This window comes from Cryptotermes secundus, unplaced genomic scaffold, assembly GCF_002891405.2.
Source record: "Cryptotermes secundus unplaced genomic scaffold, Csec_1.0 scaffold573, whole genome shotgun sequence".
NCBI classification, from domain to species: Eukaryota; Metazoa; Arthropoda; class Insecta; order Blattodea; family Kalotermitidae; genus Cryptotermes; species Cryptotermes secundus.
This window is the reverse complement of record NW_019738880.1, coordinates 719,563-733,024: the sequence shown is the minus strand read 5'-3', so window position 1 is coordinate 733,024 and position 13,462 is coordinate 719,563. Positions and strand designations below refer to the sequence as shown.

The window sequence follows — 13,462 nt, the reverse complement described above, 5'->3', positions numbered from 1 at the left end:
GGAACTCGAACCCGAGACCTTCCGGCCTGTAGCGTTGTGCCTCAACCGACTACGCTACCGCGTGCCCACGGTCCCTATCATTAGCCAGATCAACCCAGTCCATACCATCCCATTTCTCTAAGATCAATTTTTATATTATCTTCCCACCCAGTGTACGTCTTCCCATCGGTCTTTTTCGTTCTGGATTTCCATTCAAAATCTTATATGCATTCCTCTTGCCCTCCATGCGTGTTACATACCATGACCATCTCATTCTCCTTGACTTCATTGTTCAATTTCTTTTTCATTGGCTCTACAACCCCCTTGGCCCTGGACTCTGATTTTCAGTTTCATGATCATTTTACAGACAGTATGACTCCTTGGACGAGTGATCGGCTCGTCGCAAGGCCTCTACCTAAACACAGGTCAACACAAACGCAGAATAAACCCATACCCACACCAAATACCCATGCGTTGTGTGGGATTCGAACCCACGATCCCGACTTCCGAGCGAGCGAAGACAATACATGCCGCCTTAGACCGCCCGGCTACCATGACCGGCCTAATTATATTTGCCGAAGAGTACAAGTTATGAAGTTCCTCATTATGAAATGTTCTCCAACCTCATATCACTTCAACTATTCTCCTCAGCTCTCTGTCAGCACAAAGCATACACTCGTCAATTCAGAATACCGTGGCTTATCAGTTTAAGAACTCTAGGCTTCCCGCCTCGCACGTCTCCGGCAGAAACGAACATCTGCGCTGTCTCTAAGCTGAAATCCCTGCTTGCAAATATCCTGTGGGTCGGGAACATCACACTGCTTAGCACAGAAATGCAAATTATGGTGGCCAGTCAGCGCAAACATCTTCACGTTTATTACCAAACCGCATTCCATACTTCCTAGGTTATGTGACTGTTTTGTTCTTATTTGCTGGCAACGTGATTTCCGTCTAGATTATTTTCTTCGGTGATTCATACTGTCGTAAGCTTACACAGGCAAGGCTTTTCTTTTTTTTGTTCTCTGTGGCTTCATTCCTCGAAATGGCTGCTCATCTGTGACACCGGAGCTAAAAGGTGTCATTTTTGTCTTCAGCCATTTTCTCGCCTGACCATATATAGCGGGAACAGGAATGCAGGATGAAGGCCTACAGTAAAAGCACATCGTGCAAGAAGGGGATAGGCGTCACAATTATTCGAAAAATCGCCACCAGCGGCTGGAGTGTAAGGGTTTGTAGTGTCCGCAGCGAATACGGCGGAAAAAATCGTTGTAAAATTGTTGTTTAGTGCTCAAACGGCAAGACAAAAGACGAGTTTAACTGGAAAATTTACAGCGATTAATCCACACTCGTCTATTTCCCGGCGCTATTATGGTGGGCCCGCTAGTGGCCGATGTACCAAGTGGACAGTCTCCACTAACTCCACAAATAATAATAATAAATGGAAAGGTCATACCGAGATCGGATTACCGTCAGAACTACTTGGAAGTAAGGAAAACCACGAGAAACATGAGTCAAGAAAGCCGGTGTCCCATAATGGCAACGCAGTTTCCTCAGTTTCCGCTGCTCCATTCAGTAGCATGTGTTCAACTCAGGCTTATAACGATTCTAGGAAATTACGGTTGCGTTGCGGTTGCAAGTTTCCTTGTTGTGCTTTCGCCCTTAAGGTGTGGTCTGTTGTCACTTGCTGTGCGCCTTGGGGTGGTAGTCTAGGTTGCGTCAACCACCCTGGAAACCAGGAACCGCTTATAGCGACAGTATGGACTGGGAGGGGGAGGGTCCTTCAAGGAGGGCGTTCAGGATTCGTGGTCGAATCTTAGCTCCACATATTCCTGTCGGTAGCGTTTCCGGTTCTGCAGTGGTTAAGGGTTCTAGGGAATAAATTTGTAACACTGGGGGATCCGCTACTTCTACGTTTATTTACAGTCTGCATACTCGTTTGGGGTTGAGTTAGGTAACTGCATATTTATCTAGCCTCAGGTCGGTCCCTACAAGCATCTCTCTGGCCGTCAGCAATGCGACGTGGATTCACTGCAGAAGATGGCGACGACGAAGTAGTGGAACATCCCGTGTCACATGACCCTCTTGGTGAGGTTTTGAGTATGCGGCGTGATAGTTACGGCGTTGGTAGGCTATAGGGCACAGCCTACCCCAGAAACTGGTACAATGTTTTGAACTTCCACCGTCTATAAACACCGACCTAGGGGTTATATAATGGAAGATTCTGTTAGTCAGCATTTCTTCATAACTTCAATAAACTGTAAGAATTATTACACCTGTCGCAACAGCTGGTTCAGCGTTTCCAAACGAGACTTGCCACACGCTGGTGAAGCTGTATTTGTTTATCAACTTTCTTGGTTGCGACAATTCGACAGGGTGCCCTGGAACCCCAAAGTTTGAAATCTCCATTCGTTAGGCCATAAACGCATAACAGAACCCATCATACAATTTTCCAAATAGTAGTTTGCGGGTAGTTTTACATAAACTGCGTTTGTCAAGGAGAAAGCGATCCTTTCTTCGTCGACCTGTACGTGTGCTAATTTCCCTAGGAAAATAACGTGCATTGCTTCAGGTTTAATTGTGGTAAGCAGGGTGTAGCCCGGCTCTATCCTGACTTGCTCAAATTTATTCACGTCAAAAGACAGAACTGAGCAAAGGCTGTTCCAAATCTGAAATGCAGCATATCCGAAAATAATAATACTAATTCGCATTATTTGTTCAAACTAACTCCATGGAGCTGAGACCTTCTCCAGAAGCAGCTGGTCACGAAGTTACTCAAGAACTTTCCAGCATTTTATGGAAACCGAAGGCTCATAACCGTGTTCACAACAGCCCTCCACTGGGCCCTATCCTGAGTCAGATAAATCCAGTCCACACCACTCCATCCTATCTCTCTATGATCCATTTTAGTAGTATTCATTATTTCAGAAAGTGTTACAATTTATTAATGGTTCAACATAAACACTGTTCATTTGTAATATTTTATGATAAGTTAAAAAAGCGTATTCATCAATTATTCTGAGAATAGCGGAAGCTCTCTGAAAAAAAAACTGCACAATCTTTGCTTTCATTGGCAAAAATTCTCTTCGATTCTCTTAGAATTCCATTACGCTACTTGTTTACCAATACACCTCACGGCATACAAAGTCACCCTCAAGCTTTAGGGCGGCCGCACACCAACTGCATCAAGACAAGCATCAAGACATGGGACAAAAGACGCAGTCTTGCTTCATTTGTGATTCGTCAGCATGAAGCTGACGTCAGAATCATGACTCAGACCGGTGTGCGGCGGTTTTTATATTCTCATTCGTTTATTTGCGTCATGTCGCAGACATCGTGTCTTGACTGTTACATGTCTTGACACATGCCGGTGTGCGGCTTACCTTACAGCTCAGAAACGTAAGCCAACGTAAAGCCACAATGTAGATATAATTAACTGGGTGAATCCCAGTGGAGACGAATAGTTCTGCTGCTATTCACTTATGAAATTAAAGGCAATTTCACGAGTTTTCGGGGCAGTCGCTACGGCAAGAAACGTCACGGGTCGCCGCGTCCTCGAGTAGGCACTTTTTTCACTGCTCAGCTCCAACCACCGCGAGGTAACAGGTAGAACTCCGGCGAGCTGGGGTTGCTGTGTCCGGAGGAGCTGAGAGAACTGTGGACGCCGTCGGAACAGCCGCCGGTTCGCATGAGATCCAGCCGATGCTTGTAGTCGTCGCGTTCCTGGGTCACGCGGCTCAGCTGTAACTCGAGGCGGTGTAGTTCTGCCCGCAGGTTCCTGTTGGTCACCTCGAGCTCGTGTCGCTGCTGCAGGCGCTTGCTGCGACAGTTCTCCGCGTACCCCCTGTTCTTCAGCGTCCGTCGCTTCTGCTTCAGACGCACCACCTCCTCCAGTGGGAACCCCCGCAGCCACCTGTTAAGCTCCCGCACAGACAGCGACATGAGCGCGTCGTCGTTTAGGATGCCGTCGCCACCACAGGCGTCCCCCGAGTTCAGGGGTGACATGACGCTATTGCTACCGCAACTAAGAGGGTCGTTCATGCCCATGTGGGGGTTAACAGGCGTCGGTAGGCTATCGGGCATAGCCTAACTTAGCAACTAGTTAATGTTTGGCATTCGACTGTCCATAGTCACCGACCTAAAGGTTATATAACGGAAGATTCTGCGAGTCAGCACTTCTTCACAACTTCAGTAAACTGTGAACAATTACTACACCTGTCGCAACTGCTGGTTCAGCGTTTCCAAGCGAGACTTGCCAAACGCTGGACAAGCTGTGTTTCTTTTCAAAATTTTCGGTTGCTTCAGTTCGACGGGGCGCCTTGGAGCCCTGGAGTTTCAAATCTCCTTTCGCTAGGCCATAAGAGCACCACACATTGTGTTGATATAGTAGGACCGGGTTTATCTAAGCCGAAACATCTGAGCTGGTCTGCACTGAGTCATGATAGCTCAGTCAGTATAGCGGCGGCCTACAGGCTGGACAGCCGGGGTTCGATTTCCGACAGAGGCCACAGATTTGTCTCTTCTCTACAGCATTGTTTCTCAACCGCCGGGCCGCGGCTCGGTACCGGATCCTGGCATCAATTATACCGGGCCCTCGTCCTATAAGAAAAGAATTTAGCTAGCCGCGGTCTCACAAAGGTTGAAACCCACTGCACATGTCCATTTTCCATGGCTCAGGTCGTTTATCCAAACAGTGTGTCCTATTCTGAGGCCCTATGTGGCATTTCGTAACAATCGTCTTTGTTACAGTGGGGAGTTATTGGCCCCACGTCTTACCCGCAATCTGGATGACTATCCCTTGTCAGCTGTCCGCAATTGCTTATTCAATATACTGGCAGCTGCCTTCCATATCTGGAGGCCATCTCCCCATCCGCAAACTGAGCATGCGCCATGCCGCTGTGATAGTGTTCCTCCACATACTTCCTCTTAAACGTCAGTAGAATTCCACCGAATTATAGGGCGTCTCCCTACTACTGTCCTTCATTCCTTCTACGTCAGGTATCTACAGAGCCATCCAGTCGAACACAACAGAATGTTCAGTATTCAAAGGGGGAGGTGACAAAGAACTTCCTGAACTACATGAACAGAGTTTCAACATGGGAGAGGGTGCGGCAGGCATCTCTGAGTGTCACGTAACCTCGGAGAACGGGCTTCCAGCACGATCCACGCACCCGCAAACAGGTGAAGCGGAGTGTATTTACTTTCATCTGGATATCTGGTTTAGAAGATCAGGCCACGGGTTCCTGTAACATTCACGTGACGTTCGGGCAACCAAACGGAGAACTGGGTTGGGTTCAGAAGTGTCTCACACGAGGAATGCATTTCAAATCACAGCACAACGAAAAGGTCTTCTACTTTTGTTTCATCTCACGAAGATGTCGAGGAACCAAGTAGACTGGAACGTAATGTCCGTCCTTCCACCCATTCATTTCCCTCAATCGCCATTCTGATCGGTTAAGTATCTTCTGTTACACGTTCTCTAGAATATGGTGGGCGTGAGCGGTGCATATCTTCCTTATGACAAACATGTTCCGGGTTCGATTCTCTGCCCTGCGATTCACGATTCTGAGTGATATATTTGCGTGCGTTTCGTCAGTCGTTCAGGGCAAATGCTCAGTATCTGAAATTACGACATGACTTCTCCTTCCACATGCTTTACAATTCATTATTCACTAACCATCCTAAGTTTCGACTGTAGGTAGAGACAGCTACTTCTTCCTTCCACTGGTTCTACAGCCCCTTGGGCCCTGGCCTCTTGATTTTCGGTTTCATTATCATTTTAAAGTCAACATGATTCCTTGGACGAGTGATCAGCTGGTCGCAAGGCCTCTAACTAAACACAGGACAACAAAGAGTAAACATATATACACAAAACATCTAGGCCTTGTGTGGGATACAAACCCACGATCCCGGCTTCCGAGCGAGCGAAGACAGTTCATGCCTTAGACCGCTCGGCTACCGTGACTGGCAGCTACTTTTAGTGTCTTTAAATGTACAATAAATATAGAGGATAAGGTTCTTCATTGTGGCTGCAATCCCCGAGGCGTTCAATCAGGCACGACAGTGGATAATAATCGCGACTGCTTACAACACACCCTCGGCTACTCTCAATATCTGGACTGTCCCATCCGCAACCTGCGGGAGCACCGTAATTATAATTACAGCAATAATGCCCTCGCCACCATTATTCACCTACAGAACTGCAATCACAAACAACAGCCCTAACACAAAATATATGGATGAAAATGTTAGAAGACTTATAAGACTTACCTAGGAGGGAAGGCCGCGCCATAACTCAAGCGGCGGCCCGGGTTCGATCCCGGGTCTGGTCAAGTGGGATTTGTGGTGTACAAAGTGGCGCTCGGGCAGGGTTTCTCCAAGTACTTCGGTTTCTCCTGCCAATTTTCATTCCACGAACTGCTCCACAATCACCCTCACCAATCATCTGGGGCTGATACAACAGGCCAGAAGTGGCCGCAGTACAAGGAACTTAGTCTCACCCCACTAGCAATAAAAAAAATACCTAGGAGGGAAAGGTGAATGTGTGGATGCAAGCCAGAAAAAAAAAAGGTCCGACACAGATACTCCTCGCTTCACGAAGATTAAGTAGTACGGAACTTCGCCTGGCTTGCTATCCGAACTCGGCCAACTCCTCAGACTAAAAACAAACACGAGCGAAAGAGAACGGAAACATATGAACGCAACGTCGCCCAGTCGGTTCGCCTTACGCTCTGCTCTGGCGTGCATCTTGTAAAACAGTTTTCTCTTTTACCGACTCTAACAACTGTATTGCCACCTTTAGCGGACAGAGGGTGTCGCGTGGTCGGGGCAATAAATGTTCACGGCCGTTAATTTTGGTTTTCTAGACCGGAGCCGCTACTTTTCCATTCAAGCAGCTCCTCAATTATCCTCACGAAGCTGCGTGGACCCCGTTCCAGACCCGCTACTTCTGAGATAATCTGGTAGAGGCGGGAATCGAACCAGGGTCATCTGGACCTGTAGCCAGGAACTGCGACCACTAGACCATAGGCACTAACTTCGCCAACAAGCTAGGTCGTTTGCGAACTAAAGCCACGGAGTTTGTTTTAAAACCACTGTATTGCTATTTTATCTAAAGCAGCGGAGGGATTCCGACGCTAACGTGTTCATTTAAGGCAATAAAATTCGTGATTTCCATTTTCTCGGTCATTTCTTAGTAGTTCGGGAAGGTAAGCCCCCAATTATGACGTTGCGCCTATGGGATATATAGATTCCTATTACAAAATTTCGCTTTCACAAACTTCTCCAAGAACGTAGCTACGCACAAGAGCGGACTGCCTGTACAAATAAATGTGAATCTATGAATATACCATGTCAGCCGAGGCTGAGTATTAACACACACAGAATTTTTCAGCAAAACGAAGTTTAAAGTCACAGGTAATATTCAACATGACTGCAGTCCATAAATCACTGCAACAATAGTCGCCAGGAGGCAAATCCGTACAAGGAGCGGACGTTACACAGTTAACATTACCTGTACTGCACAGCTGGACGGATGGCGTCGAACCTAAATTTGGAGACAGGATTAAATTGCACTTCTCCGAGGGGATCATAGAGGCGTCGCGACGTGCAGCTGAGGCAGCTCACCCATCGCTGCGTGCAAAGGAGTCCCCTGGGACGTTTGCTGACATCACCACTAGACGGCGCCAACAGTGGTCCACATCGGCCAGGTCGCTTCTTCCATCGCATGGCCCTTCTCCTGGGGACTACCGGGGTCACTGTCGGTGGCATTTCAACAGACGTCACATAAAACTCCAACGATACTCTGAAAAGCGCGGTGTTCCCGTGAAAACCGTCGGGAGCGTTCACCAAGGTCGCAACTTTCGCAAAGTACTGCTAACTCGAAGTAACCATTTCTCACAATGCGTCTCTTTACTTTCTTCTTCAAGAAGAGTAACAGAAAACGGGCACTTGAACTTAGCCAGTTACAATACAAACCCACCCACTGATGCCAGTCCAACAGAAGAACTTTCGAGTATAAGCCACATCTCACGGAACGGCTTCTACAGAAGCAAACAGAATAGCCCTATATACTGCACAACTAGGTTCAGGCGATGGCGCCTCTCTCTTGCAATCGGAAGGTACACCGGCTGTCCTGACTGAGGTCTTTCGTAATTTTCATTACCTGCAGGCAAATACCTTTATAGTACCTTAAATCAGGCTATGGTAGGGAGCCGGGATGCCGTTCACAGTGGCCACGCGGTCTAAGACATGAACTGTATTCGATGGCTCGAACGCTGGGATCGTGGGTTCGAATCCAACTCAAAGGCACGGATATTTGTGTGTGCGTTTATTGTTTTTGTAGGTAGCAGCCTTGCGACGGGCTGATGACTTGTCCAAGGAGTCCTACTTTCTGTGCAAAAAAATAAAAAAGATTACTAGACTGAAGAAGAGGCCAGGGACCAACAAAAGGCTGTAGAGCCATTGATGAATGAATGAAAAGAGAACCTGGATAGGTCAGTCGGTATAGCGACGGGCAAAGAGCTGGGCGGCCGGTGTTCGATTCCCTGGAGAGGCAAAATATTTTTCTCAATAACATACAGGTTCTGGGGCTCACCCAGCTCGAAGAAGCAAGTGGCACGCAGCCTTCTCTTGGCTTACGAGTGCTCTACGACGCGGAAGATGGAGACAGTCCACACTTGTAGGCGAGCTCCTAGGCGACTACATGGTGTTATATCCCAGAAGACAGTGCTCTTCCTATTACAGCTGTTATAACCTAAAATCCTAAAGAGAAATCTATATTTATTTCTGTGTCTCGAGTGATGGCCAACCTACACGTATTACCGGGATGGCTAATAGGACAGACTATATGTCCTATTAGTGCTCACACTCGCGCCCTTTCCGATAACGTTCGGAATGAAGTAGTTTCAGTTCACAGATCACAGGAGATGTTGAAAATGCTGTCCCTCTACACGCTGATATTCCTCGCACCAGCGGAAGATGTTCTGATTTACCCTCTGAAGTTGTTAAGGGAATATTTGCAATTTCCCTACGAAGAATTTGTCTTCCTTTCGAGGGTCACTGTTGTAATCCTTCAACCAACAAAACAAACTCCGTGGTTTTAGTCGGCAAGCGAACTATAGCGACCATACGACCGCCGCTTGTCGGCGTAGTTAGTGCCAACTTTGGCGGATAGATGGTGTCGCGTGGTCAGCGCAGCGAATCCCCACGGCCGTTAATCTCGGTTTTCTAGACCGGAGCCAATACTTTTCCATTCAAGTAGTTCCTCAATTATCCCCACGAGGCTGAGTGGACCCCGTTCCAGACCCACCACTTCTCACAAAATCTGGTAGCGTCGGGAATCGAACCCGGAAGCTCTGGATCTGTAGCCAGGAACTCTGACCACTAGACCACAGACACCCACCAGAAAATAAAATTTATCATATGATGGGCAGCTTCTACCAGAAACTAGAAAGTACGCACATTTGATAAATTTCCGAAATAGCATACGAAAATGTTGTTGGGAGATTTCAATGCCAAAGTACGTAAGACATTTTCAAAAGCAACAATTTGGAATGAGAGTTTACACGACATTAGTAATGATAATGGAGTTAGAGTAGTAAACTTTGCCACATCCAAAAATCTTATTGTCAAAAGTACAATGTTCCCACATCGTAATATTAATAACTTTACTTGAAAATTTCCTGATGGAAAGACTCACAATCGAATAGACCATATTTTGACAGACGGCATTCAAGTTCATTTCACGTCCGATCGGTCACTTCACAGAATCCAGATCTAAACCATTAAGACCTCTTCCATCCACTGCCAGTTGGTGTCTGGCGAGCTGTAGGTGCAAGGATTGTTGTGCCTGTGTTTTTTAACGAAACAATGAATTTACAAAGATATATACGTGTGTAGGAACGGAATTTTTAACATCTCATATGATCTGTGAAATGTAACTACTTCATTCCGAACGCTATCGGCCGTCATCCATGCTGATTAATCCGCTCTTGGCGGCATGTGGCGTTCCGGTCGCCGTGGAACCGGTCAACAAAACAAAAATCCTTCCTTTACTTCACTGTTTGTAAATTCTTAATGCAACGGATGGACTTGCTGAAGTGATACCAGTTTCCCAATCTCTGGTCTAGAGTCACTTCAATCCTAAATAAGTGAAAAACGCGATCGGCTGGGCCCACCTCCAGCCGCTTTGTCTCTTAGCGCTCCCCTAGGTAATCTCATCGCCCCCTTTGGGAACCGTTACTCTAACCCAATGCGGGAAGAAAATAATTTCTCCACAAAGACAAAGAAAATTCTCAGCGTTTGTATCACAAGACTTCCAAGTGGAAACATATGGAAAACTAACTTCATTCTCTTGCACACACGGGCACCTAAGCAAGCACTGTGAGCCACGACGCCGCTACACAAACAGCACCACCACACATCTCGGTTCGCAGAACACTACCGTTTGGACATGTGCTTCGTACACCCGACAGCGACATATCCTATCGTCAGAGGGGGGAAGAAGGGGAGGGGCATCCCAAGGACAACACATCTGGAAATATGAAGCCACTGTCATCTGCATTGATGTAGCGTCGGAAGGGGCATGTTCCCATCCCACGCAACACGTCAGTAGCGTGTTCACAACCTTACGCTCATTTGGTCTGCGGGTTATTTCACGACGCCATTAGCACAGTCGTCCCTGGGCATAATTAATTAAGCACCACGCCATAAATATGTAGGGGGGCATGGAGATCCGAGTATTCTTAACCTCGACAGCCAGTGGACGTGTACGATCAGCTTCATGCCCCATTCACATTGCCCCAGAGGAAAATGCCTCCGGTACCCATTATGTCCGTATTTAAGATGATAGAGGCCATCATTGAATGGTCTGATGATGTTGGGATGATGAAGTGGAAGAGATCTGGAAGGAAGAGACCGTGGTCTAAAGGAAGAATCGTCACTGCATCAATAGCAGCAGAGCACGTGAGTGGTACATGCTCCGTGCTGCGCGGATGTCCTCAGTAACACCTACCGCGACCGATGGATAAGTAGAGGACGACCCACTGCGTGGCCTCCGCGCTCGCCAGATTGACTCCTCTGTGTTTTTAACTACGGAGACATCGAAAACCCTTTTGCTTATGCAACTCCTGTTGACAACGAAGAGGCACTTCACCGTCGCATCGTGGATGTCTTGTCAGATTGTCCTCAATCACGCCGGTGTCTTTGTACGGACGCGGTGGTCCATGATGACACGTGCCGGGGCGTGCATTGAACTTCGTGGAGGTCATTTTCATCATTTATTATTATAAATGTACTTTTTTAGCTATAACTCACAAATTATATGTTTCTGAACATATTTTGATATACAAATCTTGCTCTGGTATGTGGAACTCGTGCCAAAAGCTTGTCCGCACTTTTCAGTTATACTCTGTGTACCTCAAGGTACTACAGTGACCACTAGCCTCTATCCAACAATTTATTAATAATAATTTCACTCATTTATTATAAAGCTAAAGTTGTCCCTGTACTTAACTAATTAAGCACTATGCAATGAAGGTGTATGCTGGAGTGGATATATACATTCTAATTTTGACTTCGGCACTAGCTGGAGGAGAGTGGTCAGCTTCACGCTCCTGCCGCTTTACCCCCGGTGAAAAGCCACCACTACCCATTATGTAGGAGGTTGTGTGGACTCCAGAGCCGGTCTGGAATACACGGAGAAGTGAAAAATTTTGCCCCATTGGGACTCGAACACCAACCCCTTGATCGTTCAGCCCGTAGCCAGCCGCTACAGCGACTACGCTATTCCGGCTCGTCCCATTGTGTGTGAAAGTCGATCTCTCACATTAAAGGAAACACACAGACAGGACGCTGGATACTGAGAACAGGGAGCCGAGATGAAGTCCTAGAGACTTAGACAAATCTGCATAATGAGGAGCTTCATAATTTGCACTCCCTGTTAAATGAAGGATGGAATGTGTGGGGTATGCACCACGCATGGGAGCGAAGAGAAACACATAGTGTCGTGGCAGGAAAACCTGAACAAAAGGGACCACTCAGAACACCTGTTCATACATAGGAGGTTAATACAAAACGGATCATGAAGAACAGGAATGGGGCAGTGTGGACTTCATGTAGCTTAGGATGGTTACCAGTGGCTGTGAACATGGTAACCACCTTCGTATTGCATTGAATGCTGAAACCATTTTGCCTAACTATCTATCTACGGCTCTACAGCCCTTCTATTGGACCTTGGACGCTTTTTAAGTTTCTGAATCCTATACAAAGTCGGTAGGACTCCTTGGACAGGGGATCAGCCCGTCACAAGACCGATAACTACAAACAGAACAACAAACACAGAATAAACGCACACAGACATCCATGCCTCGAGTGGGATTCCAACCAACGAACACGGCGTTCGATCGAGCGAAGACAGTTCATGCCTTAAGGTTCGGCCACACAGAGCGCTACGTATGCTATGTTCGCTATACGAACAGAAAAATATCTCCCTTTATTGCCAATGTGACTGGCCACACAGACTTCTGTACGCTACGTACGCTATGTTCCCTGTGTTAGCTGCGTCGCAGAGTGTACACAGCGTATGTAGCGTACGTAGCGAACATAGCGTAGCGCTCTGTGTGGCCGAACCTTTAGACGGAGCGGCCACTATGATCGACATGATTTCGCCTCGCTAGCTTATATTAGCTTATATTAAGTCGGAAACTCGTAGAACGTTCGTTTTTGGCAACGGTAGTAGGTCTAATAAAACTGCTTTGCTTCTAGTCTTTCTGGATACCAAAGTTTAACAGCCCAACTGTTAGTGCATCCGTGGGGCAGACACAGCACAAAACAGCACATGAAATACGTATATATATATTGTGACATGTTGACCCCTACCTCCCCAGCGGTAACGTAACGCTCGCGTAATAGGCGAGTTCCCGCCCCGCCACTCCCCTCCGCGGTGACGTCACCGAGGGATATCGCGGTCGCTAGGCAACGCGAGTCAACAGCGGCGACGTTACGATAGTAACAGCGGTTACCTTCGCTAGCGTTACATAGCAACACAGCGCCAGGCAAAAAGGGTGCTTATTACGTGGCCGTTTTCTGTATGGTCCGATCGAGGCTACATGAGGCGCAGCGAAGGCTATTCACAGTCAGTTGTACTGAGTCAGTCAGTGAGTCCTGGAGCTACCGCCGAGTTAGCCAGCAACTAGTCAGTGGTATTCTGGCATTTCGAGTGTACTAATTGTGATACTGCAGATAGCAGTAACCGTAAATCTGTAATTTGGGTGATTGTAAGTGCGAATGTGAAATAAAATTCGCTTCATCAAATACGGCGTGAACTTATTTGTCGCGATATACGCCCGATACGCGACAATATGTTATAGCAATGGTTCTTATGGCCTCTTGTTTCGTGTCTTGCACAAAGATGTCAGCTGAGAGTCAAAAAGACAACTAACGGTCTGCACGTCACATGTCCCACATGGTGCTTACTCCATCTTTA

General features: G+C 47.1%; 1 protein-coding gene across 1 annotated transcript in view; it reads right to left on the bottom strand.

Annotated features, from left to right (window-relative positions):
• Positions 1 to 8,000, bottom strand: part of LOC111871195 — a 206,130-nt gene extending 198,130 nt beyond the window's left edge. The window contains exon 1 of the mRNA XM_033754152.1: positions 7,490 to 8,000. Coding sequence (XP_033610043.1) covers positions 7,490 to 7,746 — 257 coding nt within the window. The 5' untranslated portion in view covers positions 7,747 to 8,000. The remainder of the gene's footprint in view (positions 1 to 7,489) is intronic.
• Positions 8,001 to 13,462: the final 5,462 nt, after the last annotated feature.